At 44.9% G+C, this 26560-nt stretch overlaps 1 protein-coding gene across 1 annotated transcript in view; it reads left to right on the forward strand.

Moving 5' to 3' along the window:
- The window catches only part of LOC140738425 (uncharacterized), a 124013-nt gene that overhangs the window by 25525 nt on the left and 71928 nt on the right, over window positions 1-26560 (forward strand). Inside the window, exons 6-7 of the mRNA XM_073065700.1 lie at window positions 11814-11915; window positions 14029-14142. Coding sequence (XP_072921801.1) covers window positions 11814-11915; window positions 14029-14142 — 216 coding nt within the window. The remainder of the gene's footprint in view (window positions 1-11813; window positions 11916-14028; window positions 14143-26560) is intronic.

Genomic DNA, 26560 nt, shown 5'->3' on the forward strand with positions numbered 1-26560 from the left:
ACCTTACCACGTACCCGGTGAGATTCCAGGAGGCGCCGCACATTATAGATAAAGGAACCATCTACCAGGCAGGGAGGAGGGGGAAGTGGGGTGACTGGGGCCAGGGGAGAGGTAGTAACTGGCTTGAGCTGGGGAACATGGAATACTAGATGGATCTTCAGTGATGCTGACAGATGCAATATATAGGGCACCTTTCTGACGGCCTTTTCCACTACAAATGGTCCCACATACTGCGGTGCCAATTTCCAGTTATAAACTTTCAGGGGAAGATCCCTTGATGCCAACCAGACCACCTCTCCTGGCTTGAATGGCCTTACCTGTCGACTGAATCGATCAGCCTGCTGGGAAGGCACAGAGAAGCCCTGGCTCGTCTCCAGGTACACTTGTAGCCTGGATCAGCTGTTCAGCAGCAGGAACTCCTTCGTCGATCTCCTGATCAGGGAAGAGTGGGGGCTGGAATCCCTTCTGACATTCAAAGGGAGACAGACCGGTGGAGGACGACTGGAGGTTATTGTCGGCAATCTCTGCCCAAACCAATTGGGAGCTCCAGGACGTGGGGTTGGAAGAGGCAAGAGAGCGTAGGGTTATCTCCAACTCCTGGTTCACTCTCTCAGTCTGGCCATTAGATTGGGGGTGGAAGCCAGACGAGAGGCTGGCGATGGCTCCTACTAGAGAGCAGAAAGCCTTCCAAAAGTGAGAAGTGAACTGTGATCCACGGTCAGAGACTATGTCTTGAGGGAAGCCATGGAGCCTGAACACATGTTGAACCATGAGTGTGACAGTCTCATGAGCTGGTAGGAGCTTGGGGAGGGCAATGAAGTGGGCAGCCTTGAAAAATCGATCCACAACAACCAAAATGGTGCTGTTCCCATTAGACAGGGGCAGATCAGTGATGAAATCTACTGAGAGGTGGGACCAGGGGCGGTGGGGCACAGGCAGTGGACATAACAGACACGGAGGATGCTGGCGTGATGTCTTGTTCCGATGGCAGGTGGGACAGGCAGATACAAAGTCGTCGACATCCTGGGACATAGATGGCCACCAAAATTGTCTCTTTATAAACTCCTGAGTCCGTTGAATTCCTAGATGACCAGCCAGATCCCATTCCAACACTTTGGAATACCCCACAGCAGGGACAAACAGCTGGCTGGGAGGTCCCCCATCCAGGCTTGGATCTGATTGTTGGTTGGCCCTCACCTCTGCCTCCATTCACCAGTTCACCGGAGAAGCGATACACAAGCGAGGAAGAATGAGCTCCGAATTGGCGTTTTCCTCAGACTCTTCGAACTGCTGGGAGACAGCGTCGGCTTTTGTATTCTTGCTGCCGGGATGATAAGTGAGGACAAAATTGAAATGTGTGAAGAAGAGCCCAACAGGCTTGGCGAGAATTGAGTCTCTTATCATACTGAATATAGGAAAGGTTCTTGAGATCTGTCCAGATCAAGTATGGATGCTTTGCCCCCTCCATCCAGCATCACCATTCCTCCAGGGCCTCCTTGACAGCCAGAAGCTCCCAGTTTCCAATGTCGTAATTCCTTTTGGACGGAGTCAAGCGACAGGAAGGAAAAGCACAAGGATGCAGCAGGCAATCCGCAGACGAGTGCTGACAGAGGACAGCTCCAGTGCCTACACTGGATGCATCTACCTTGACAATGAATGGCTGAGATGGGTCTGGCTGTTGCAGCAGTGGGGCAGTGGTGAAACGTCACGTTAGCTCGGAAAATGCTTGGTTAGCATCATCCATCCAATAGAATCCTGCCAAGGTCTTCTTGGTGAGTGCATTCATGGGAGCCACAATAGAGCCGAAATTCCAGATGAAGCAGCAATAAAAGTTCGCATGAAGCGCTGTACCTGTTTGACTGTAGATGGTTTGGGCCACCCTGCAATTGCCTGAACTTTACTAGGGTCCATTTGAACCTGGATGGGGTAAGTATATGGCCCAAGAAATGACACCTGGTCTTTATTGAAATCACATTTTTCAGGCTTGGCGTACAGGTTATTTTCAAGAAGGCATCTGAGTGCTCTCTGGACATGCTGGACGTGCTCCTGATGAGAACGGGAATAGACAAGGATGTCCTCTAAATACCCAAACATAAACTGGTCCAACATGTCCCTGAGCACATCGTTAACCAAGGCCTGGAATACAGTAGGAACGTTAGGAAGACCAAAAGGCATCACCAGGTATTCATAGTGGCTATTGGAGGTGCTGCAAGCCATTTTCCACTCATCCACTTCTCTTATGCAAATCAGATTGTAAGCATTGGGCAGATCAATTTTGGAAAAGATTGTTGCTTCCTGGAGATGTTCAAAAGCAGAGGCCAGCCAGGGAAGAGGTTTCACAGTGTTGTTGTACAGGGGCCAATAATCGATGCAGGGATGGAGCTTGCCATCTCTCTTGCTCACAAAAAAGAAGAGAGGGAAAAGAGTCGGTCCGGGGAGAACAAGTGCCAACGAGGAGGTCCATGACACAGTCATATGGCTGGTGTGGGGGCAGGGTGGTGGCCTTTTTCTTTCATCAAGGATACCTGCATATTTAGCCAGAATCCCAGACAGGTCCACAGCCTTAGCTGACACAGGAGGGGATTCATGGTGTAGTGTTCTCGTGCAGGTGTAGAAACTCTGAACTAAACACCGAGTTAAACCATAGTCAATGAAGCAGGATCGCAGTTACATTAACCGTTTACTGTTCACTCCTCCACATTAACATATGATGAAAACTTGATAAAACAATACAAAATATATACAGTATTTGTTTTCTTCTTGGCATCACATTTACATCATAAACATTTGTAAAAGTAAAACTGCAACAAACTATATTACATTAAAGTACAACATACAGTCAGATTCTACCTATGCCATCAACTTTAAATACACTTCAACACGAACTATCCAGCAACACTTTCAATAACACAAGAAAATAAACTTTATCAACCGTCGTTCCTTTTAACAGAATCAGCATTAACATTTTTACTCCAACATATCGATTATCTTATGAACTTACGGCGTTGCTTCTATGATGTTAGTGCGTAGAATGAAACTTTTCTCGCGCTGATCCTGCACACACAAGTCCCCCGCCTTCCCGTCTCTCCAAACCGGTATTTACCCACAAGACGCGGTGAAACCGGGTGTGACGTCATCGCATGCCGCGATACAATACAGATAATGAATTTACTTTCAACAATCTTAACTTTAACTAGAAAATAATTACAAACAAATTACTAAAGCGAAAATGTAATAAAGCTGAACAAATGCCTTAAGGGCAACACACATGGGATGGAGCTTGAGCTGGACTCAGACAGGTAGAAAGGTATGCCGGTCCCCACTCTTGGAGTGCCTTCAGAGATCAATAGATCCATGGGTTATGTCGGGATTACCAAGGAAGAGCAGTACCAGTGACAGTTCAGGTGAATTAACCAGATAGAAAGATATTTCATCATGATGGTTGCTTTCAAGCACCAGTCAGAGAGGTTGGATGGAAAGGTGGATCTGGCCGAGCCCCAAAGGTCAACCATCCAGCACCTTGATGTTGATCTTTTCTCTTAATTCCTGAGTTGGAGCTCCCCATCTTTGAGTGAGAGAGATGTCCATAAGATTCCCAGCTGCACCGGAGTCAGTAAGCGCCTTAAGTTCATGGATCTGAGACCTCCACGACAAGGAAGCTGAGAGCATTACAGAATCAGGGGAAGCTGACTGAAGAGAGAACCGACCCATCAGGATTCCCCTCCCTGCTGACAGGTAATCTCTTTCACTGGACGCTTGGAACAAGCGGCCCGGAAGTGTTTCGGATCACCACAGTAAAGGCAGGAACCTGTCATCCAGCACTGCTCTCGTTCCTCCTGAGACAGGTGTATGCACCCCACTTGTATAGGCTCCTCTGTGGGCTGGGTGTTGAGGGAGGGGAACAGGGTGAGGAAAGACGGTGATCAGGTGAGGGACGGGGAGGGGGCAAGGAAAGACAGTAATCTGGCGGCGCGTAGGAAGTTTGAAACATTCTTTCCCTGCACCACTCAATTACCTGGTCATCAACTCGAATAGCCAGATTAATGTGGTCATCCAGACTATCCTGCTCGTCCTGGAGAGCGATTTCATGCCGGACCCCTGCATTCAGCCCACCTTGGAAGGCAGTGATGAGGGATCTTTCATTCCATCCCATCTCTAATGCAAGGGTACAGAATTTGACTACATAGACTCTCACAGTTCCTCTGCCTTGGTGCAGGTCCAAGAGTCAGTGAGCAGTCTCCTGACCCCGTACTAGAAGATCAAAAACCCTCCTTAACTCCGCCACAAAATGTCAGAATGACCGGGCCATGGAGTAGCTTTGCTCCCGTAAAGTGTTGAATAGGCTGAGTGGAGGACCATCAAGAAGATTGACCATGTATGCCAATTTTCGTGCATCATCACCAAAACATCCAGGCTGAGCTTGGAATGCCAGCTCGCATTGAGAAATAAAATTCCTGCAACCATCAGAATCAGCAGAATATCTGCCTGGTGGTAAAATACTCGGTTCTTGAACGATCATGTGAGTTGTCTCTGTTCTGGGTGCAGGAGTGGGAGCATTAGTAGTAGAGATTGTCGGGGCAGCAGAAAAGGAGGACATGTGAGATGCTGGGAGCGGGACTGAAGCGGCCTGAAGCTGCTGAATTGAGCTGGTGAGAACGTTAATGGCTGTCAGCTGATGCTGGCTGTTCACAGTAAGTTCGTGGATAATGTCCGTGAGTGCGGACCTGACTCCAATTGTCTGTGGTGAGCTGTTGTACAGCTGCAGCTAGGGACAACACCTGTTCCTCCAAGTGAGACTGGCTTGTTGGCATGAGGTTGTCTGCCTCATTGCCTCCATAACTTCACTGAGAACAGATTCCATTGCCTGTAGCTGATCTCCTACCTGACCAGTGATTCTCACAGCCAAGTTCAACTGTTCTCTCTCTGCTGGGCCCATCTTTCTGGTCAAGACGTGCTGTCACCATGGTTCGGATATGGCCCAAGTGCAGAGTGAGAGACACTGAAGCAAGTTGGTAGTTCACAGAATTTAATACAAACAGTGTTAAAGGGAAAAGAAAACAATAAATGCTAAGCCAAAACAGGGCTGATAGCTAAAACTCTCAAAGGAAAACGAAGCCTACACTGTGACTCAAAAGAACATTTAAACATTAAACGAATACTGCTAGTCTTCGGAGTCATTGATTTGAAAGTCCAATATCTGAAGGAAGGCCGAATACAAAACAGCAGCAAAGCATTGCTATGCTCTGTCCAAGTCTCAACAAGCATTATGATGGCAAGAATGGAGTTAAATACTGTCATGATTAAATAATAATTACCTGACGTGCAAATTCACAAGCACAATTGCCGTATCTACTGCACTGCCGAATCCGTGGTTGTGACACCGTGTACCTAAGAAGCACTTAAAATACCCTATTGTATCTGCTTCCACCACTGCTGCTGGTAGTGTATTCCACGCACCCACCACTTTCTGTGTGAGAAACTTGCCCCTGACATCCCCTCGGTACCTATTTTCAAGCACCTTAAAACTAGGCCCCCTCAGGTTAGCTAGTTTAGTTCTGGGAAAAAGTGTCTGGTTATCCACATGACAATGCCCCTCATCAACTTATACGCCTCAATCAGGTCACCTCTCATCCATCATCGCTCCAAGGAGAAAAGGCCAGGTTCACTCAACCCATTCTCATAAGATATGCCATCCAATCCAGGCAAATTCCTTGTAAATCTCCTCTGTACTCTCTCTATAGTGTCCACATCCTTCCTGCAATGAGGTGACTAGAACTGAGCACAGTATTCAAGTTAGGTCTGACCAAGGTCTTATATAGCTGTGACATTACCTCATGGCTCTTGAACTCAATCCCAATTGATGAATGCCAACACACCATACACCTTAACAACACTGTCAACCTGTGCAGCAGCTTTGAGTGTCCTATGGATATGAGCCACAAAATCTCTCAAAACCTCCACATTGCAAGAGTCTTACTGTTAATATTATATCTGTCTTCAAATTTGATCTACTTAAATGAAACACTTCACACATACCTGCATTGAAGTCCATCTGCCACTTCTCAGCCCAATTGTGCATCCTATCGATGTCCCACTGTTATCTCTGACAACTCTCAAGACTATCCATAACACTCCAACCTTTGTATCATCATCAGACTTACTAAAACACCCTTCCTCTTCTTTCTCCGGGACATTTATAAAAATCACAAAGAGGAGGGATCCCAGAACAGATCCCTGCGGAACACCACTGGTCACTGACCTCCATGCAGAATATGAACCATCTACAACCACCCTTTGCTTTCTGTGGGCAAGCCAGTTCTGGATCCACAAAGCAAGGTCTCCTTAGATCCCATGCTCCTTGCTTTCTGAAGGAGCCTTGCATGGGGAACCTTAATAAATGCCTTATTGAAATCCATATATACTACATCCACTGCTCTACCTTCATCAATGAGAATTCAGTCAGGCTCGTTAGACATGACCTGCCCTTGACAAAGCCATGCTGACTATCCTGAATCAGATTATGTCTCTCCAAATGCTCATAAATCCTGCCTCTCAGGATCTTTTCCAACAACTTAGCCACCACTGAAGTCAGACTCACTGGTCTATAAATTACTGGGTTATCTCTACTCCCTTTCTTGAACAATTGAACAACATTAGTAATCCTTCAATCCTCCAGAACCTCTCCTATCCCCATTGATGATGCAAAAATCATCACAAGAGGCTCAGCAATCTCCTCCCTCACTTCCCACTGTAGTCTCGGGTATGTCTCATCCAGTCCTGGTGACTTATCCATCTTGATGCCTTCTAAAAGCTCCAGCACATCCTCTTCTTTCTTAAAGTCTATATGCTCAAGCAGTTCAGTCTGCTATAAGTCATCCCCACAATTACCAAGGTCTTTTCCCCTGGAATACAGAAGTAAAGTACCTCCACTACCTCCTCCGACTCCACATGTTTCCACTATCATACTTGATTGGTCCTATTCTCACATGACTCATCATCTTGCTCTTCACATACTTGTAGAATGCCTTGGGGTTTTCCTTAATCCTGCTCACCAAGGCCTTTTCATGGTCCCTTCTGGCTCTCCTAGTTCCATTTTTAAACTCCTTCCTTGCAACCTTGTCATTTTCTAGAGCTCTAACAGTACCTAGTTTTGTGAATCTTTGTAAGCTTTTCTTTTCTACTTAACTAGATTTTTCTATATCCTTTGTACACCAAGGTTCTTGAACAATGCCATCCTTTCCCTGCCTCAATGGAACATACCCATGCAGAACACCATGCAGATGTCCCATGAATATTTGCCACGTTTCTGCCATGCATTTCCTTGAGAACATCTGCTCCCAATTTATGCTCCCAAGTCCCTGCCTAATAGCTTCATATTTCCCCCTACTTCAATTAAATGTTTTCCCAAATTGTCTGCTCCTATCCCTCTCCAGCACTATGATGAAAGAGATAGAATTGTGGTCACTACCTCCAAAATGCTCATCCCATCAAGAGATCTGACACCTGATCAGGTTCATTTCCCAATACCAGATCAAGCACAGTCCCTCCTCTAGTTGGCATATCTACGTATTGTGTCAGGAAACGTTGCTGAACCCACCTAACAAATTCCACCCCATCTAAACCCCTTGCGCTAAGGAGATGCCAATCAATATTAGGAAAGTTAAAATCTCCCATCACAACAACCATATTATTATTTCACTGTTCCAGAATCCGCCTCCGTATCTGCTCCTTGATATCCGTGTTACTATTGGGGATCTATAAAAAAGCACCCAGTAGAATTATTACCCCTTTCCTGTTTCTGACTTCCACCCACGCTGGCTCAGTAGACCATCCCTCCATGACTTCCTCCATTTCTGTAGTTGTGATACTATCCCTGATTAGCAATGCCACACCCCCACTTTTTTTGTCTACTTCCCTGTTCTTTTTAAAACATCCAAAGCTTGGCACACTCAGAAGCCATTCCTGGTCCTGAGACATCCAAGTCTCTGTAAAGGCCACAACGTCATAGTTCCACTTAATGATCCATGCTCTAAGTTCACCCGCCTTGTTTATGAAACTCCTTGCAAAAAAAGGAGACACATCTCAAACCATCAGGCTGAGTGCATCTTTGTTCTAACATCTGCCTGTGCTTCCTCACTATTTCCCTACAAGCTGTTTCTCCTTGTATTCCAACCTCCCCATCCTCTCACGCCCCTGCAAATCTAGATTAAACCCTCCCCAATGGCATTAGCAAACATCGCTAACAGGATATTGGTCCCCCTTTGACTCAAGTGCAACACGTCCTTTTTGTCACACCTGCCCCAGAAGAGGTGCCAATGATCGAAAAATCTGAATCCCTGCCCCCTGTTCTAATCTTTCAGCCACACATCTATCCTCCACCTCATTTTATTCCTATACTCAGTGCTGAGTAGCACAGGCAGCAATCCTGAGGTTACAGCATTTGAGGTCCTGCTTCTCAGCTTCTTTGCTAACTCTCTGTATTCTGCTTTCAAGACCTCCACCCTTTTTCTACCCGATGTTGTTGGTACCAATATGTATCACGACATCTGACTGCTCACCCTCCCTTACGGATATTGTGGATGCATTCAGAAACATCGTGAACCCTGGCACCTGGGAGGCAATCTACCATCCTTGTTTGTGCGCACAGAATCATCTTTCTGTCCCCCTAACTATGGAGTCCCCTATTACAGCTGTCATCCTCTTCCATTCCTACCCTTCTGAGCCACAGGGCCAGACTCAGTGCCAGAGGCATGGCCACTATTGCTTACCACAGGTAGGTTACCCCCCACCCCCCAACAGCACCCAAAATGGAGTACTTATTGTTAAAGGGGACAGCCACAGGGGTGCTCTCCACTACCTGATATCCTCCCTTCCCTCTCCTGACGGTCACCCACTTATCTGTGTCCTGTGGCCCTGGGGTAAATACCTGCCTATAGCTCCTTATTAACTCCTCACTCTCCCTAACAAGCCGAAAGTCATTGAGCTCCAGCTCCAGTTCACATAACTTGGTCTTTAAGGAGCTGCAGCTCAATGCACCTCGCACAGATGTGGCCATCAGGAAGTCTGGAAGTCTCCCGGATAACCCACATTTGGTACCCAGAACAGAAAACTGGCCTCACAGTCATACCAACTATTCTTGTTAGAGGGAAAAAAAAGTAACCTACCTCATCCAGGCCCATCCTCGCCACGGCTCCGATGAGCCAAAGCCCTTCTACTCTGACTTGTACTACTCTGATGACCACTCCTTCCATGACTGCTCCACTAGACAGTGTCTCTCTTTCATTTCGGGGCTTTCTCAGCATCCTTGCGCGTTGTTGAGCTACTGTGTCTGTGCACTTCTCCCCGACCTGGGCAAAGCTCTCTCTCTCTTTGAATTGATTGGTCCACTACTAATACTTCCTGCAGTTCCACCAAAATCTACTGAGGAGCAGTATTTCTTATTCCACATTGAGTCCCAAGAGCTGCAATAATGAATTCATCAATTTCAGATAACCAGCCATTGCAGTTTATGTTCGAACTGACCACTTCTGATACAAGATTAGAGTGTGTAACCATAACTCTGTTTTCCATTCTCCAGAGATGCAGAAATGGAAATCTAGAATTCTTTTTTATTCCAAATTTCCAGCAACTGCAGTGTATCGTACACCGTTGTTTTTCTTTCTCTCTTGTAATTCTCAGGATTTCTCTCACTCTTCTCTGTGACTAGAAGCATCAAATCTCTGCACAAATGCTGCTTCTACTGCTGAGTACCTCCAGCATTTTCTCTGATACACTCAGTGACCACTTTATCAGCTCCCTCCTGTACCTAATAAAGTGGCCACTGAGTGTGTGTTCATGGTCTTCTGCTGCTGTAGCCCATCCACTTCAAGGCTCGATATGTTGTCTGTCAAAGGTGTTCTTCTGCACACCACTGTTGTAACACGTGGTTATTTGAGTTATTGTCAGCTTCCTGTCAGCTTGATACAGTCTGGCAATCCACCTCCAACCTCTCTCATTAACAAAATGTTTTTGCCCACAGAACTGTCGCTCTTTTTTATTTCCATTTTGGACCATCCTCTGTAAACTCTACAGACTGTTATGCATGAAAATCTCAGTAGATCAGCAGTTTCTGCAGGTTCAAACCACCACATCTGGCACCAACAATCATTCCACAGTCAAAGTCACTCATTTCTGCCCCATTCTAGTGTTTGGTCTGAACAACAATTGAACCCCATGACAATGTTTGAATGCTATTATACATTGAGTTGCTCCCACATGATTGGCTGATTAGATATTCACATTAACGAGCAGGTGTACAGGTGTACCTAATAAAGTGGCCACTGAGCGGATTTCAGATTCTCAACACGTGGGGTTTTCCAGTCACTATATTGTTTTGGACACATTGTGTTCAGCTCCAGTCACCAGGCAACCGGATGGATTTGAATGACCAGACAGTGATGTTGCCATGGCTGAGCTGCAGGATTTTGCTTTTATTTAAATCCAAGGAGGTGACGATGGGAGATTTCAAAGTAGGAGGATCAATATCTGAGGAGAAGGAACCATTAACAATGTCAGTTAACATTTGCCCTGGAAGAGAAGTTGGCAGTGAAGAGGATCAATTGAACAAGAAGGAGCAGGTTTAGAACGGGGATGGTACATCAAAGTTCAAAGTACATTTCTTATCAAAGTATGTGTACGATATACAACATTGAGATCCGTCTCCTTACAGGCAGCCACAAAACAAGGACACACAATAGAACCCATTAAAAAGAGATTGTCAAACACCCGATGTGTAGAAAAAAATACAAACAATAAAATTAAACAGATAACATTCAGAACTGAAGTTGATGAAAGTGAGTCCACAGACACGAAGCCTGACACAGACACACGGTGGCTTTGTAGAGAAACTGAAATTAGAACTGAGATGGGATAGAATCCAGTGAGAGAGAGATGCAATTTCAACACCAGGGCAACAGGAACATTTGGGAACATTGATCCAGTGGGCAAAGGGATGGGAGGGAACCACAGAGACAGGTGGACAGTCTCAGTCACACCCATCGATGGGCATCGAACGTGTTGTTGGAAGCAAAATTACAGAGACAAGAGCAAATCAGGGATTATCCTTGCACTTCAGGTTAATCTTTGAACAAATAATTTAGTGATGGGGAGGAAGACTGATGATGCTGAATCAGGTGCAGCTGGATCTGATGGTTTAGAACAGAATGGCGCTGAGTAGGCTACGGTCAATAATGGAAAACTCTGAACATCCTCTACATAGCACCATCCAGAGACAGAGAAGCAGTTTCAGCGACAGGTTACTATCGATGCAATGCTCCTCAGACAGGATGAAGAGGTCAATACTCCCCAATGCCATTAGGCTTTACAATTCAACCGCCAGGACTTAAGAACTTTTTAAAAGCTATTATTAATGCTTTTTGAGATAGTGATTTAGATGCATATCATATTTTTTACTGAGTTAAGTATTGTATGTAATTAGTTTTGCTACAACAAGTGTATGGGACATTGGAAAAAAAAGTTGAATTTCCCCATGGGGATGAATAAAGTATCTATCTATCTATCTATCTATCTATCTATCTAGTTCTCACCAAGGACATTTACTGTTATGTCTTTTACATTTGGGGGAGATGAGATGGAGGATTTGCCATTGGTAATAACTGGGGTGAGAGAGTAACGGTTAAAGTGGGGTCAACGGTGGGATTGTGATTGCTTCCTGGGGAGCTAGCATTGATTAATGTCCAGAATGACCTCCGGCATCATAATCAGTCTGCATTTATTGTTAACGGCTTTCATATTCTTTTTTTATTTCTCCACAGGACGTCAGGGAGATGCATTTTATTTTCTAATCCTGTGGATCTGTAATACTTTGTCACTTACCGCCCTATACATTGCATTAATTTATTGGATTGTGGTTGAAGGTACGTGACCAATACTCTTATCATTCACAATTGTTTAATTCAAAATTCTTTAATGTAGTTTGCTTAAACACAAATGTTAAGGAGAACAAAATAATTCTAGAATGATGCAGCTAAATAATACAATTTAAATAATAATAATATTCACATCAGAACCCATGGTACTGAGGTGGAAACGGATCAACCCTAATCCTGAGGGGCTGCTGATGTGCCGGATTTGATTGAGGTTTAATTGTGTTCATACAATGATATCACAGTGTCAGCACACAGAGACCAGTAGTTTATTGTCTCTGGGTTAGTTTCCTGGAGTCTCTACCCAGTTCCCATCATGAGAGATTCCAGTGGGATGCTCAATATCAGCCTCTCAGGACAAGCTGAGGGGAGTAACTACAGGACCCACATCCCCCAAACCAGTGCGAGGGAAGTGTGGCATTTTCAGAAGTCTGGTCTTGGCCATTTAAACAAGTGATGGGGACTTCAGATGGTGTTACTGAGGCTACATTTACTCACTGAGAGGAGACCATGGCAGGTAGTCAGGAGCATCTCCAAGTTCCAGTCTAATGACACTGCAGTTTCCCGACAGGAGGATGTTGCACAGGAAATGACATCACCAGTGTTCCGGATGTGGAAACCCCATTAGGGTGTGAGGATGACCACTGTACACAGCACATTATTGAATTTCTGTGGAGAGCATTTCCACTCTGGAAAAAGTAAATCCCAACTGTAAAATACTGAATCAAAATGGTGCTTTGTAAGGAAATTTCTGTGGTAACGTTTCTCAGTCCCAACGTATGGAAATCGCTTCCATCTACCATTAATATCTTGAAAACTCCAATTACACCTGAGTAAACGGCAGGGAATGCAGTCCTGGTCTGTGTAATCTCTGATAATTTAACACTCCAGTACACCTCTGCCTTTGGATGAGACATGAAACCAAGGGACCATTTATGTTCCCTGGGAGAATGTAACGGATCACCTGGTGCTATTTCCTAAAGAGAAACAAAGTTCTCACTAGTATCCAAGAAAATAATTCTCCCAAGCAGCATCACTAAAGCAGATTTAGCTTGGTTGTCAGAGGCAGAGGTGGCAATGGATGACAAATAGTGTACTGCAGTGATTGGTGCCCTGTCCCCTGTTGTTTGTCATTGACGTTAACGATTGGGACAACAATGTAGGTGACATGATCAGTAAATCCACGGACAACAGCAAAATTGGTGTGATAGTGGACAGTGAAGAAAGTTGTCTAAGTATAGAACAAGACCAAGATCATCTGTGTAATTGGGCATAGGAATGGGAGATGGTAATTAACTTAGGACAAGTACATAGTTCCCTGGAAGTGGTGACACAGACAGACAGGATTGTAAAGAAGGTGCGTGGTGTGCTTGCCTTCATCGGTAGGGCATCAAGTACAAGGTTGAGACATCACGTTACAACTGTACTATCTTTAGTCAGGCCACACCTAACATTCCAACTACAAACATCTGGAGTGATGGAACTGGTGACAGTGACTGACATGTCTGAGTGTTCGATGAATGCCATGTACAGCTTTCTCTTCTCTGATGGACTGTTGACCACATCATGAAATAAGGGTAATTAGGTTGCAATCATGTAGAATGCCTCTGCTGAGAAATTTCCACCAGTGAAGAATTGGCATCGAGCTCCAGTTATGAACAGCAGATGCTACGGAAACTGGTCAGAATTGGAATGCATATTTCAGCAACTTTCCATGAAATTTATGTGGATGTTGGAAGAAAGGAACTATGGACCTTAATGAACTCCTTAAGGTCTGGCCATTGAAACCAGAAGGAGCAGCCAGTGCAGAAATTGGCAGCAGGTGACATATAAAGACTGGGCCGGAAACCCACATGGAAAATAGAGTGGGTACCATGAATTATTCACTCTGGCCTGGCACTGCAGTTCATTGTCTTGCTAATCTACTACAGGGTCTGATGGTATAGGTCTGGGTCACAGGTTAGCATACTGGGTGGGAATTGGCATGTTCCCTTCACTGGGACATCAGTGTAAGAGTTTGGTTGTTGCAACCACTGGAAGTTCTCTTGACATTTCTTTGGAGATTTGTTCCACGTTTGTTTATTTGATTTATTTTTAATTGCAGGCCTTTCCCCAATGGACTTTGTAGTGATTGGTGTGATGATCATTGGACAGCAGCTTTCTTCACTTTATACCAGAGCACTTCTGTATGTGAGGAAGATAAGGGAATTACTGAAAGGTATCTGTCATTGTTTAATACACGTGGGTATAAATTTGCAAGCAAGTGAAATGTGACATATTTTCAAAAAGAAAAAGAAATCAAGTTAAATCTTCTCTGAATTATCAACACCCTGTGCCAACTCCTGTCCTGTCCATTCCTCTACATTTGGGTGAAGTTGTCCTGTTCATTCCAGTTAGGAGCTGATGTTTTGCAGTGACATAGAATGTCTGGAAGTATTTGGGAATTGTCTCTGAACTGACTCCAGAGAGTCTTTAATAGAAAGGACCCTGAGAGGAGCTGACTCAATTCATTTGTGTTTCACATTGCGTTGAACTTCAATGTAACACAAAATCAGTTTGGAGCTGAGGATCGAGGGAAAGGCTCCCCCCATGATCCAGACAGTGGCAATGTTGGGAATGGGTAGGACACTTGTGTCTCACTTGGATACTTACAAGAACATTTTCATTCAAAAGCAGCTTTCAACTCTGTGGCTTTTACCCCCAAGTTCTTTTTCAGCTTATAAAACATCAAAGTTCAAAATATTGTTATTCCTTCCTCATGTCCTCATTCAGGAACTTCCTGGACAAGCCCACTTCACAAATAAACTTTCAACACAGATTATATTTCAAGATTTAGTAGCAAAATCTCCAGCTACTGGCATTAATATAATGAAAAGTACTGTGACACTTCAGAGGCAAATTGCAAAATAATATGTCGGCAAGTCACAGGGAACAATAATGATGCCGGTGACCCTGGACTGAACATAGAGTTCGGTTTGAAAGGAGGAGCACAAGTGCAGAGTTTCAGACAGGGAAACTCAGAGTTTGGTCTTTGTGTAAATCAAAGCACACACACCAGTGGTGGAGAGATGAATATCAGGAGTTCACAGGAGGAGAGAGCTTGAGAAGTGCAGAAATTTCAAATGCATCTGGATTAAACCGTTGCAGAACAGGGTCAGGGAAAATGAGGTATAAAGATTTAATGGGTTCTGAGAGCACAGATGAGATTTTAATCATTAGGCATGATAACAGGACACCTAAAACAAACATCCCTGAATCAGCAAAGATCAACATGGTTTAGTGAGAGGGATATCATGTTTGATCTATTTATTGGCCTCTTTTTACAGTGATAATATGCTGTGGGTAAAGGTGGATCAAATGCGTTTAGATTTCCAGTGAACGTTTACTATGGTGTCATATCAAAGGTTATTGTAGAAAATGTAAATTATGGTGCAGAATGTTGGCTGACAAACAAAAAGAAGGCAGTCAGCATAAATGGGTCATTTTTGGTTAGAAACATAGAAATATAGAAAACGTACAGCACGATAGAGGCCCTTCAGCTCACAAAGCTGTGCCGAACATGTCCTTACCTTAGAAATTACCTAGGTTTACCCATAGCCCATTACCCATACAGATACCCATAATTACCCATAGCCCTCTATTTTTCTAAGCTCCATTTACCATTGGAAAGCTGAGCCTACTGGGCCTGAACACCTCCCTCTGCAACTGGATCCTAGACTTGCTGACTGGGAGACCTCAGTCAGTCCGGATCGGGAGCAGCATCTCCAACACCATCACACTGAGCACGGGGGCTCCCCAGGGCTGCGTGCTCAGTCCACTGCTGTTCACTCTGCTGACCCACGACTGTGCTGCAACACACAGCTCAAACCATATCATCAAGTTCACCGATGACACGACCGTGGTGGGTCTCATCAGCAAGAACGACGAGTCAGCTTACAGAGAGGAGGTGCAATGACTAACGGACTGGTGCAGAGCCAACAACCTGTTTCTTAATGTGAACAAAACAAAAGAGATGGTTGTTGACTTCAGGACGGCACGGAGCGACCACTCCCCGCTGAACATCGACAGCTCCTCGGTAGAGATCGTTAAGAGCACCAAATTTATTGGTGTTCATCTGACAGAGAATCTCACCTGGTCCCTCAAGACCAGCTCCATAGCAAAGAAAGCCCAGCAGCCTCTCTACTTTCTGCGAAGGCTGAGGAAAGTCCATCTCCCACCCCCCATCCTCATCGCATTCTACAGGGGTTGTATTGAGAGTATCCTGAGCAGCTGCATCACTGCCTGGTTCGGAAATTGCACCATCTCGGATCGCAAGACCCTGCAGCGGATAGTGAGGTCAGCTGAGAAGATCATCGGGGTCTCTCTTCCTGCCATCACGGACATTTACACTACACGCTGCATCTGAAAAGGAAACAGCATTATGAAGGATCCCATGCACCCCTCATACAATCTCTTCTCCCTCCTGCCATCTGGGAAAAGGCTCCGAAGCATTCGGGCTCTCATGACCAGACAATGTAACAGTTTCTTCCCCCAAGCTATCAGACTCCTCAGTACCCGAATTCTGGACTGACACCTTGCCCTATTGTCCAGTTTATTATTTATTGTAATGCCTGCACTGTTTTTGTGCACTTTATGCAGTCCTGTGTAGGTCTGTAGTGTAGCTTTATCTGTGTTGTTTTCTTTTACGTAGTTCAGTCTAGTTTTTGTACTGTGTCGTGTAACATCATGGTCCTGAAAAACGTTGTCTCACTTTTACTATGTACTGTACCAGCAGTTATGGTCAAAATGACAATAGAAGTGACTTGACTTGACTTGACCTGACCTATCCAGGAGTCTCTTAAAAGACCGTATCACTTCCGCCTCCACCACCACCACCGGCAGCCCACTCCACGCACTCATCACTCTCTGCGTAAAAAAAAAACTTAATCCTGACATCTCCTCTGTACTAACATCCTGTTGTCAGGATGGAAAAGTGGATGCCATTGTGTTTAGTTCTGGGTACACAGATTTTTATAATTTTCTGTAATGTTCTTGCTGAGGCAAATGAAGTTTCCAATGATATGGTGGTTAAATTTGACACCAGCATGAAGAGGAAAGTAAATTGTGATATTCAGGTTTGCAGTTTCCAAAGGGATAGAGTCATGAGAATGGGCAAATCATCTGACAAATGGAGTGTAAGGTGGCAGAATGTGGAATTGTTCATTTTGTCAGGGAAAACGAAGGAGTGTATTATTGAAATGGGGAGAGGCTGCAGATGCAGAGGGAGCTGGGTTCACTGGGTATCTTTAGCAACTGGGACAATTTCAGCTTCAGCAAGTAATCAGAGAAGGTATCAGAATGTCACATTTATTGTAGAGTGAACTGACTATACAAGAGTTAAAATTATCTTCGGTTAAATAGGACACGTTCTAGTTTATTGTCATCTGACTGTACATAATACAACCAAACAAAACAACATTCCTTCAGACCACGGTGCATCCATAAAACACATCTCACTGCATAGAAAACAAAATATTACCACAAATACATTAATAAAACATAATTCAGAGTGCATGTAGTGTGCAGCACAGGTAAACAGTAAACAGCTTGCTGAGGGGGAGCAGTTTCAAGTTGCTGGGTGTCAACATCTCTGAGGATCTATCCTGGCCCAACATCTTGATACAATTACAAAGAAGGCATGACAGCGGCTATATTTCCTGAGGAACTTGAGGACAGCTGGGATGTCACCAAAGACACTCACAACTTCCTACAGATGCACTGTGAAGAGCTTTCTAACTGGTTGCATCACCGTCTGGTGTGAGGGTCACTGTACAGGATCGGAATAAGCTGCAGAAAGTTGTAAACTCAGTCAGCTCCATCATGGGCACCAGCCTTTCCAGCATCCAGGACACCTTAAAAAGGCAATGCCTCAGAAAGTTGGCATCAATCATTAAGGCCCCACCCCCCATCATTCAGGATATGTCCTCTTCTCATTGATAAGATCAAGGAAGAGGTAGAGGAGCCTGAAGACACACACTCAATGTTCCAGCTCTGACATGACAGTTCTGTCAGCCTTGTGTTCCCCTGATTTGGAATACCCAGCAGTCAAATGCTATCCCTTCTTTTTACCTCGGGAGTTCTCCTCTGTAATCCTTACCACAGCCTATATACCAGCAACGGCCAACTGTAATCACGTAATCATGACACTGCATGATGTCTCCTGCAAACTAGAAACAGCCCATTCCAAATCATTTCAAATGATAGAGATTTCAACAAGGCTTGTTTGAAGAAAAGCCTGCCAATGACATCCAGCATACTACCTGTATCACCAGAAGTCCCAAAATACTAGACCACTGCTGCACTGAGATAAGAAATGCCTACTGTTCCTTGCCCAGACCACTATTTGATAATCATATCACTTGGCTATACTTCTCCCATCTGCATACAGACAGCGGCTACAAAAGCAAAGCTCCAGAGATTAGAACAGCAAAGAGTTTGTCATGGGAGACTGAGGAGCGTTTATGGGATTACTCTGAAGCAGTAAAATGGGCCATGTTCAAGCGCTCATCTAGCGATCTGAATGAAAACACCATGGTTGTAATGGACTTTTGTGAATCAGCTGTAGATGAGTGTGTCTCCACAAAATCATTCAGAGTAGTCACAAGCAATCATTCAGTCACAAGCTCTGGATGAACCATGAGATCCAAAATTTGCTGAGGGCCAGATCAAAAGCATTCACGTCTGGAGACCAAGAAAGCAACACGAAGGACAGATATGATCTCTGAAAGTCATTTCACAGGCTAAGTTGAAGTTCCAAACCAAACTTCAATCAACGATACGATTCTCGACAGCTGTGGCAGTGTTTGAATGTTATCACCTCTATAAAGTTAAATCAAGTGACATGGGAGACAACAAAGCTTCACTTCCAGATGAGCTCAATGTTTTCTCTGCTCATGTTGACCATCAGAACATGGAGGAAACATCGCAAACTCCCACATCCCCCGATGATTTGAAGTGCGGTTTGTCTTCTGGAGGGTGAATCCCAGGAAAGCGTCTGGACTGGGTAACTGGCCACGTACTAAAGACCTGTGCTGATCAACTGTCTGGTGTGCTCACTGAGACCTTTAACCGCTTGCTTCGGCAGTGTGTGGTACATCAAGCAGGCTTCAATTATATTGGGGTGTTCAGGAAGAGCGTGGTAACCTGGTTCACTGACTGTCGCCCAGTTACACTGAGGTACATCGACAGTGATGACGTGTTTTGACAGGTTGGTGATGAAACATATCAGCTCCTGCCTGAGAGGTGACTTGGATCCTCTCCAATTTGCATCCGGAGCAACAGGTCTACAGCAGATGCCACCTCATTGGCTCCTCACTTAATCCTGGAACATCTGGACAGCCAAATGCATACATCAGAATGGTTATAAGAACAAAGAACAATACAGCACAGTACAGGCCATTTGGCCCACAATGTTGTGCCGACCCTTAAACACTGCCTCCCATATAATCCTCCACCTTAAATTCCACCATATACCTGTCTAGTAGTCTTTTAAATTTCACTAGTGTATCTGCCTCCACCACTGACTCAGGCAGTGCTTTCCACGCACCAACCACTCTCTGAGTAAAAAACCTTCCTCTAATATCCCCCTTGAACTTTCCTCCCCTTACCTTAAAGCCATGTCCTCTTGTACTGAGCAGTGGTGCCCTGGGGAAGAGGCGCTGGCTGTCCACTCTATCTGTTCCTCTTAATGTCTTGTGTACCTCTATCATGTCTCCTCTCATCCTCCTTCTCTCCAAAGAGTAAAGCCCTAGCTCCCTTAATATCTGATCATAATGCATACTCTGTAATCCAGGCAGTATCCTGGTAAATCTCCTCTGTACCCTTTCCAATGCTTCCACATCCTTCCTATACTGAGGCAACCAGAACTGGAGACAGTACTCCAAGTGTGGCCTAACCAGAGTTTTATAGAGCTGCATCATTACCGCGCAACTCTTAAACTCTATCCCTCGACTTATGAAAGCTAACACTCCATAAGCTTTCTTAACTACAGCTGTATTATTAACTACAGCTCAGCATTCAGTACCATCATCCTCTCAAATCTAATCAGTAAGCTACAAGACCTTGGCCTCACCCTGTGCAATTGGATCCTGAATTTCCTCACTTCTAAATTCCAGTCAGTTCAGGTTGGCAACAACATCTCCTCGACGACCTCCATCAGCACAGGTGACCACAGGGCTGTGAGCTTAGACCCTGCTCTACTTGCTTTACACTTATGACTGTGTGGCTGAGCACAGTTCCAATGCCACATTCAGGTTTTCTGACAACACCACTGTCACAGGCCAAATCAATGAATCTCAGGGCTGTATATGCTGATATTTATGTACTTTGAAAATAAAGTTGACTTTGAACTTTGAACAGTTGGCACTCTGTCAAGACCCTCAGGATTTTCACGTAGAACAGTACAGCACAGGAACCGGCCCTGAGGCAGAGTGTCTGTGCTGAACATGATACCAAATCAAACTCATCCCTTCTGTCTGAACACAATCCATATCCCTCCATTCCCTGCAGATTCTTCTGCCTGAACACGATCCATATCCCTCCATCCCCTGCAGATTCTTCTGCCTGATCATGATCCATATCCCTCCATCCCCTGCAGATTCTTCTGCCTGAACACGATCCATATCCCTCCATCCCCTGCAGATTCTTCTGCCTGAACACGATCCATATCCCTCCATCCCCTGCAGATTCTTCTGCCTGAACACGATCCATATCCCTCCATCCCCTGCAGATTCTTCTGCCTGAACACGATCCAAATTCCTCCATCCCCTGCAGATTCTTCTGTCTGAACACGATCCATATCCCTCCATCCCCTGCAGATTCTTCTGCCTGAACACGATCCATATCCCTCCATCCCCTGCAGATTCTTCTGTCTGAACACGATCCATATCCCTCCATCCCCTGCAGATTCTTCTGCCTGAACATGATCCAAATTCCTCCATTCCCTGCAGATTCTTCTGCCTGAACACGATCCATATCCCTCCATCCCCTGCAGATTCTTCTGCCTGAACATGATCCAAATTCCTCCATTCCCTGCAGATTCTTCTGCCTGAACACGATCCATATCCCTCCATCCCCTGCAGATTCTTCTGCCTGAACATGATCCAAATTCCTCCATCCCCTGCAGACTCTTCTGCCTGAACACGATCCATATCCCTCCATCCCCTGCAGATTCTTCTGCCTGAACACGATCCATATCCCTCCATCCCCTGCAGATTCTTCTGTCTGAACACCATCCATATCCCTCCATCCCCTGCAGATTCTTCTGCCTGAACATGATCCAAATTCCTCCATCCCCTGCAGATTCTTCTGAATGCCTTTTAAATGCCTTCCCCACCTCTGGCAGCCCGCTTCAGACACTTGGCACTCTGTAAAATAATTTGCGCTGGACATCTCCTTTAAACTTTTACCCATGGGAAAAAGACTGACTGTCTACCCTATCTATTCCTCTCATAATTTTATAAACTTCTGTCAGGTATCCCCCCACACCACTCAGCCTCTGACACTCCATGTTTACCCAACCTCGCTTTGTAGCTCATACCCACTAAACCAGGCAGCATCTTTGTAAAACTTTACTGCACCCTCTCTGAAGCCTCCACAGCCTTCCTACAACTGTGCAAAAAAAAAATGCACACAATATCTGTACAATGTCTGCAACTCTGCCAATATTCCTTTTGTCATCAGAAAAGTTACCATCTAAATTTCCATCCAAGTCACTTCTGCATTACAAACAACAGAGGTCCCAGCACAGATACCTACAAAACACCACGAGTCACAGACCCCCACCCAGAATAACAACTATACTGAAGAGCGTGGCCTCACTCTTCCCGTGGTTGACCCTGGACCCGATGCCAACTCAGACTGGTTGCAGGTGCTAATCAATCTGCAATCTGATCGTGAGTCTGAGCAGAAGATGACGACAACATCCTTGTACATAAACACCTCAATGCCGAGCAAAATCACCCCTGTTATGCTCTTCTTCGTCATCCTGATGGATTCAGCAAAACTTTTTTATGCAGCCCACAAACAGGAGATTCGGCAACTTTCTGATGGAGAAGCTGTCTGTTTCCTAACATTGATTGGGACTGCATTACATGTGGAGCAGATGGGTAACATTTCTGATTCCATCCCTAAAACCCACTTTGGAGCAGCACGAGATATTCCTGCCAGGTACAGCACAGGATCACCTGTCTCAACCCGACTTGACCCAGTTAGTGATGGCCTTGAAGAGGACCTTATAATCAATGGAGAAAGTGATCTCCAATTTCTGATGTCCTCCCTCTCCCTCTCCTGCCTGTTGATGAGGATAACATTACTCTTCCTCATGTATTCAGACCTGCTGCCAGTCAGAACCAGAGCGTTCTACACTTCAAGCAGGTCCAGACCCATCCAGTCCTACAGAGCCGAGTACAACTGAGACAGTAACCTGTCACTTCTGGGACTTTTATTTCAGCAAAGGAAGAGATGGAGCCAGTCAATTCCTCCAGGGACATCAGTTCATCCAGTCTTTCTTGCCTGCTGTTGTCTAAGACCTCTGTTCTAGAGAACAGGACATTCTGGGAGGCTGTGCTATCTGTGCCCTTTCTGTCATACAAATGAACCACTTTGAATGCATTAATCTATTCTCTTCAATAAGGAGTCCATTGTAGATTGCAGTGATCCAGATGTGGCTTCACAGGTAATCCAAACGTGGCTTCATATGACTCCATTAGAAGCTGCAGGGCCAGACAACAGACCTTAAGGGGTGCAGAGGGATCATCCAGCCTAGCTAACACAGGTCTTAACAGACATCTTTAACATCTCTCTGAAACAGTTCACTGTCCCTGCAGGTTTCCAGGCAGCCACCATCATTTCAGTGTCCGAGAGAGACAGTAATTGGCCGAATTGATTACCACTCAGTGGCATTGACCTCAACAATCATGAAGTGCTTTGAGCAGCTGGTAATGGATCGTATGAAATCCCACCTTCCAGCTACATTGGACCCTTCCCAGTTCACCCACCACTCAAACCACTCATGTCAGAGAGTTAACCATGAAACACACACCTTCTCCTTTTGCCTTCCCCGAGTCAGCAGTTGGGTCCATTCTGTGAATCGTGAATCCCTCTGGTCTGTCTGCTGCATCCGGCGTGTCTGGAGAAAGCCATGTTTCCATAAAGCATACAATTGAGCCGACTCTCAGCTGCCTCTGATGCAGCAGTCTTGCCCTCAGATCCGTGATTTTGTTCTCCAGTGACGGCACATTTGCCAACAGGATGCCGGGTAGAGGAGGCCTCATCCCCCTGTGTTTCAGCCTGGCTTGGATTCCCCTCTCCTGCCTCACTTTTGGTAAAGGCGATGAGCATTGATAGTGTGGATAGTCAGAGGCTTTTTCCCAGGGAAGAAATGGTTGCCACAAGAGGACACAGGTTTAAGGTGCTGGGGAGGAGGTACAGAGGAGATGTCAGGGGTAAGTTTTTTACTCAGGGAGTGGTGAGTGCGTGGAATGGGCTGCCGGCAATGGTAGTGGAGGCAGGTATGATAGGGTCTTTTAAGAGACTTTTTGGATAGGTACATGGAGCTTAGAAAAATAGAGGGCTATGGAGAATCTAGTAATTTCTAAGGTAGGGACATGTTCGTCACAACTTTGTGGGCTGAAGGGCCTGTATTGTGCTGTAGGTTTTCTATGTTTCTAACCAAAAATGATCCATTTAACAAAAGCAGCCCAGCAGCATCAGAGAATACCTGAATCAGCTGCTAAACAACAAACAATGGCAGGATTTCAGTCTCACCTCCGATGCCATGTTTTCATTAAAACGCTACAGCACACTGTATATGTACTTCAATTTTTTTTGGTTTTATTTAAGGTATAAAGCAATCAGCATTGTAAACTTGTTCTGGTGTTAGATTATCATTAATGACGATTTTCACAAACTTATCACTGAATCTCTCTGCTGCTTCGTGATCAGAAGATGCTTTATTATTAGAGATAGTCAGCTTGGCTTTGAGCGTGATAGTTCATGTGTAACTAATACTTTAAGAGCTTTTTGAGGAAGGTACCAGGAGAATGGGTGAAGGCAAGGCAGTGGATGTGGTCTACGTGGACTTTAGCAAGGCTTTTGACCTGGTCCCACTTGGGAGGTTGGTCAGGAAGGTTCAGTCTCTTGGCTTTGAATTTGTCGGAACCTCTCCCTAGTACCCGGGCCCCACTGCCAGTGATCACTGCGGGCCTAGATTTAGCTGCCGTAGAAGCCATTCTCGACCTCTCCAATTTGGCTCAGTGCTTAGAGTGATCCCTCCTCATACCCCGGTTAGCTGGATGGGCATCAGAACTCCTCTGTCCCGTCTCCTTCCTTCAAATCGTTCACTCCACGCAGCACGGCCCCAGCTCCAGCAGCGTTCCAGCAGGGCACATCCGGTGAATTCGCTTTGCCTTCACTCGCTTCATCATCGCTTGCAGAGGTGGTTTACCACAATTTATTGAAAATAAAGTGTTAGTAATAATGGTTTTAACCAAATTTCTTTGCTTACAAACTAGTAATAAGTTATCACATGCCTTCTGTAGTGCCATCTTAAACTGGAAGGTTGAAAGGTCGAAAGTGTAAGGTGAAAGTTTAAGAGGAAACTTGTTAGTTCATAGGTTTGTCCGAGACTGCAATGAAGTGCCAGGGCAAGTGGTGCATGAGAGGTCAATTTCAATGTTTAAGGGAAGTTCGGATAGGTACATGGATGGGAGGGATATGAGGGCTCTGGTCCGATGCAGGTCGATGGGAGTAGGCAGTTTAAATGGTTCAGCATAGACTAGATGGGACAAAGGGCCTGTTTCTGTGCTGTACTTTTCTATGACTCTGTAGGTCCTGGCAACATCCTTACACAAGTCTCCTGTGCACACTTTCCAGCTGATGGCATCTCTCCTGTAGGACGGTGACCAAAACTGTTTTACTACTGTAACAGGACAGGGAACCCAGACATTCAAACATCAAATTTCCCACTGACTTAGGAGATGCCAACAAGGATTTGTAACGAGGAAAGGTAGGCTGGTGATGGAGAAACTCAATTACAATGACAGTGGGAATCTTGAAGTTGGGTGTGGTGTTGGAGAGTGGTTAGTGGTTGGTCTATGAGAGGGGTAATGTTGGAGGTTTAATAGTCGGAAGATCAGTCCAGTCAAGTTTGTTCACATTCAGTGCTGGAAGGGAAATTCGTAATGAATGGAAGGTATGCTTCATGGGTAAGTTTAATGTGAGGAAGTAGTGGGACTGAGATAAAATTTCATGGTGGGGCAACAAGGACAAAGAGAAAGGAGAGAGGCTGATGAATAGTCTGACCCACAAGTCTCCATGGAGACAGGAGACTGATGACACTGGGATCAGGAACAGAAAACAAGTTGCTGGAGGAACTCGGTGGGTCAGCAGCATCTGTGAAGGTAAAGGGGTTGCACACACAAAATGGCCCTGCCGAAGGGTTTCGGCCCGAAACATCGACTCTGCTTTTTCCTGCCTGGCCTCCGAGCTCCTCCAGCATTTTGTGTGTATTCCTCGGATTTCCAGCATCTGCAGATTTTCTCTTGTCTGAGGTAAAGGGGTTGTGAACATTTCAGGTTGAGACCTGATGCAGCTTGTTTTATTTTTACACAAACATTCACGGTTTGGTTCATATTGTTGAAAAACATATTTGATTTGTTGTTAAGCACAGATGTTGCCTAATAATATGTTTTACTATATGTTAAGGATTTTTTCCTTTTTTTTAACTGGACAGCTGGTTTTTTTCTGGTAGTGGGTTTAGATTTTTTGTATAATAAAATTATTATTTTCAATTTTATGTTTAAATTTAATCTATATAGATCGGGGGTAATTATACCTCATCTGTGATTTCAATATATTGTAGTCGATATATTATATATCTTATATATTATATGCCTTACTGTACCCTGTATTCTTTTATGTAAGAAATTAATAAAAGTATTGAAAAAGAAAGAAAAACATCAAGGTGATGACCTGGGGGATAACTTTGGATTCTAGTTCATCTTTAAACTGTCAGAGGGCAAGAGCTGAATGTTGTGGTGGTTGGTTAAACCAGTTTATAAGACAATGTGTTCGGGGCTGTTAATCTTGAGTTTATAGTGATGGAAGTTGTGCCAATGGGCAGAGTCTCAGGTGAATAAGTTATAGTTATAATGGGGAAAGGGGATTTGGTGACGTAAAGAGGGTTTGATTCAACACCTCAGTAACTCTTGAGATGCGGACTATAAGGTTGAGAATTTGAAACTGCGTTTGTGAGGAATTTGAGAAAAAATATCTTTTTCAGTAATGTGGGGTCTGAAGAGGGTGGGAACTTTGGTGGCTGCAAATAAGAAACCAACTCCCCATCTCTATCTTGAGAGCAATTGGAAATGAACTAAAACCACTACAAGAGAGGTGTCCTTGGATCGTGTGCACTGCTCACCACTGGATGTCCTGGACAACCTCTCCCCTTATCTGTATTAAATATCCCAGCATTTGGACAGTTCAGCCTGTACCCTTGAGCTGTTTAGTTTCAATGTTGGAATAAGCCACTGCCTGATGCTGTGAGCAGCTGTTCCAGTCTTCGGCATCAGAACAGGATTCACAGTCAAACAGTGGAA

This window comes from Hemitrygon akajei, chromosome 2, assembly GCF_048418815.1.
Source record: "Hemitrygon akajei chromosome 2, sHemAka1.3, whole genome shotgun sequence".
Lineage (NCBI taxonomy): Eukaryota > Metazoa > Chordata > Chondrichthyes > Myliobatiformes > Dasyatidae > Hemitrygon > Hemitrygon akajei.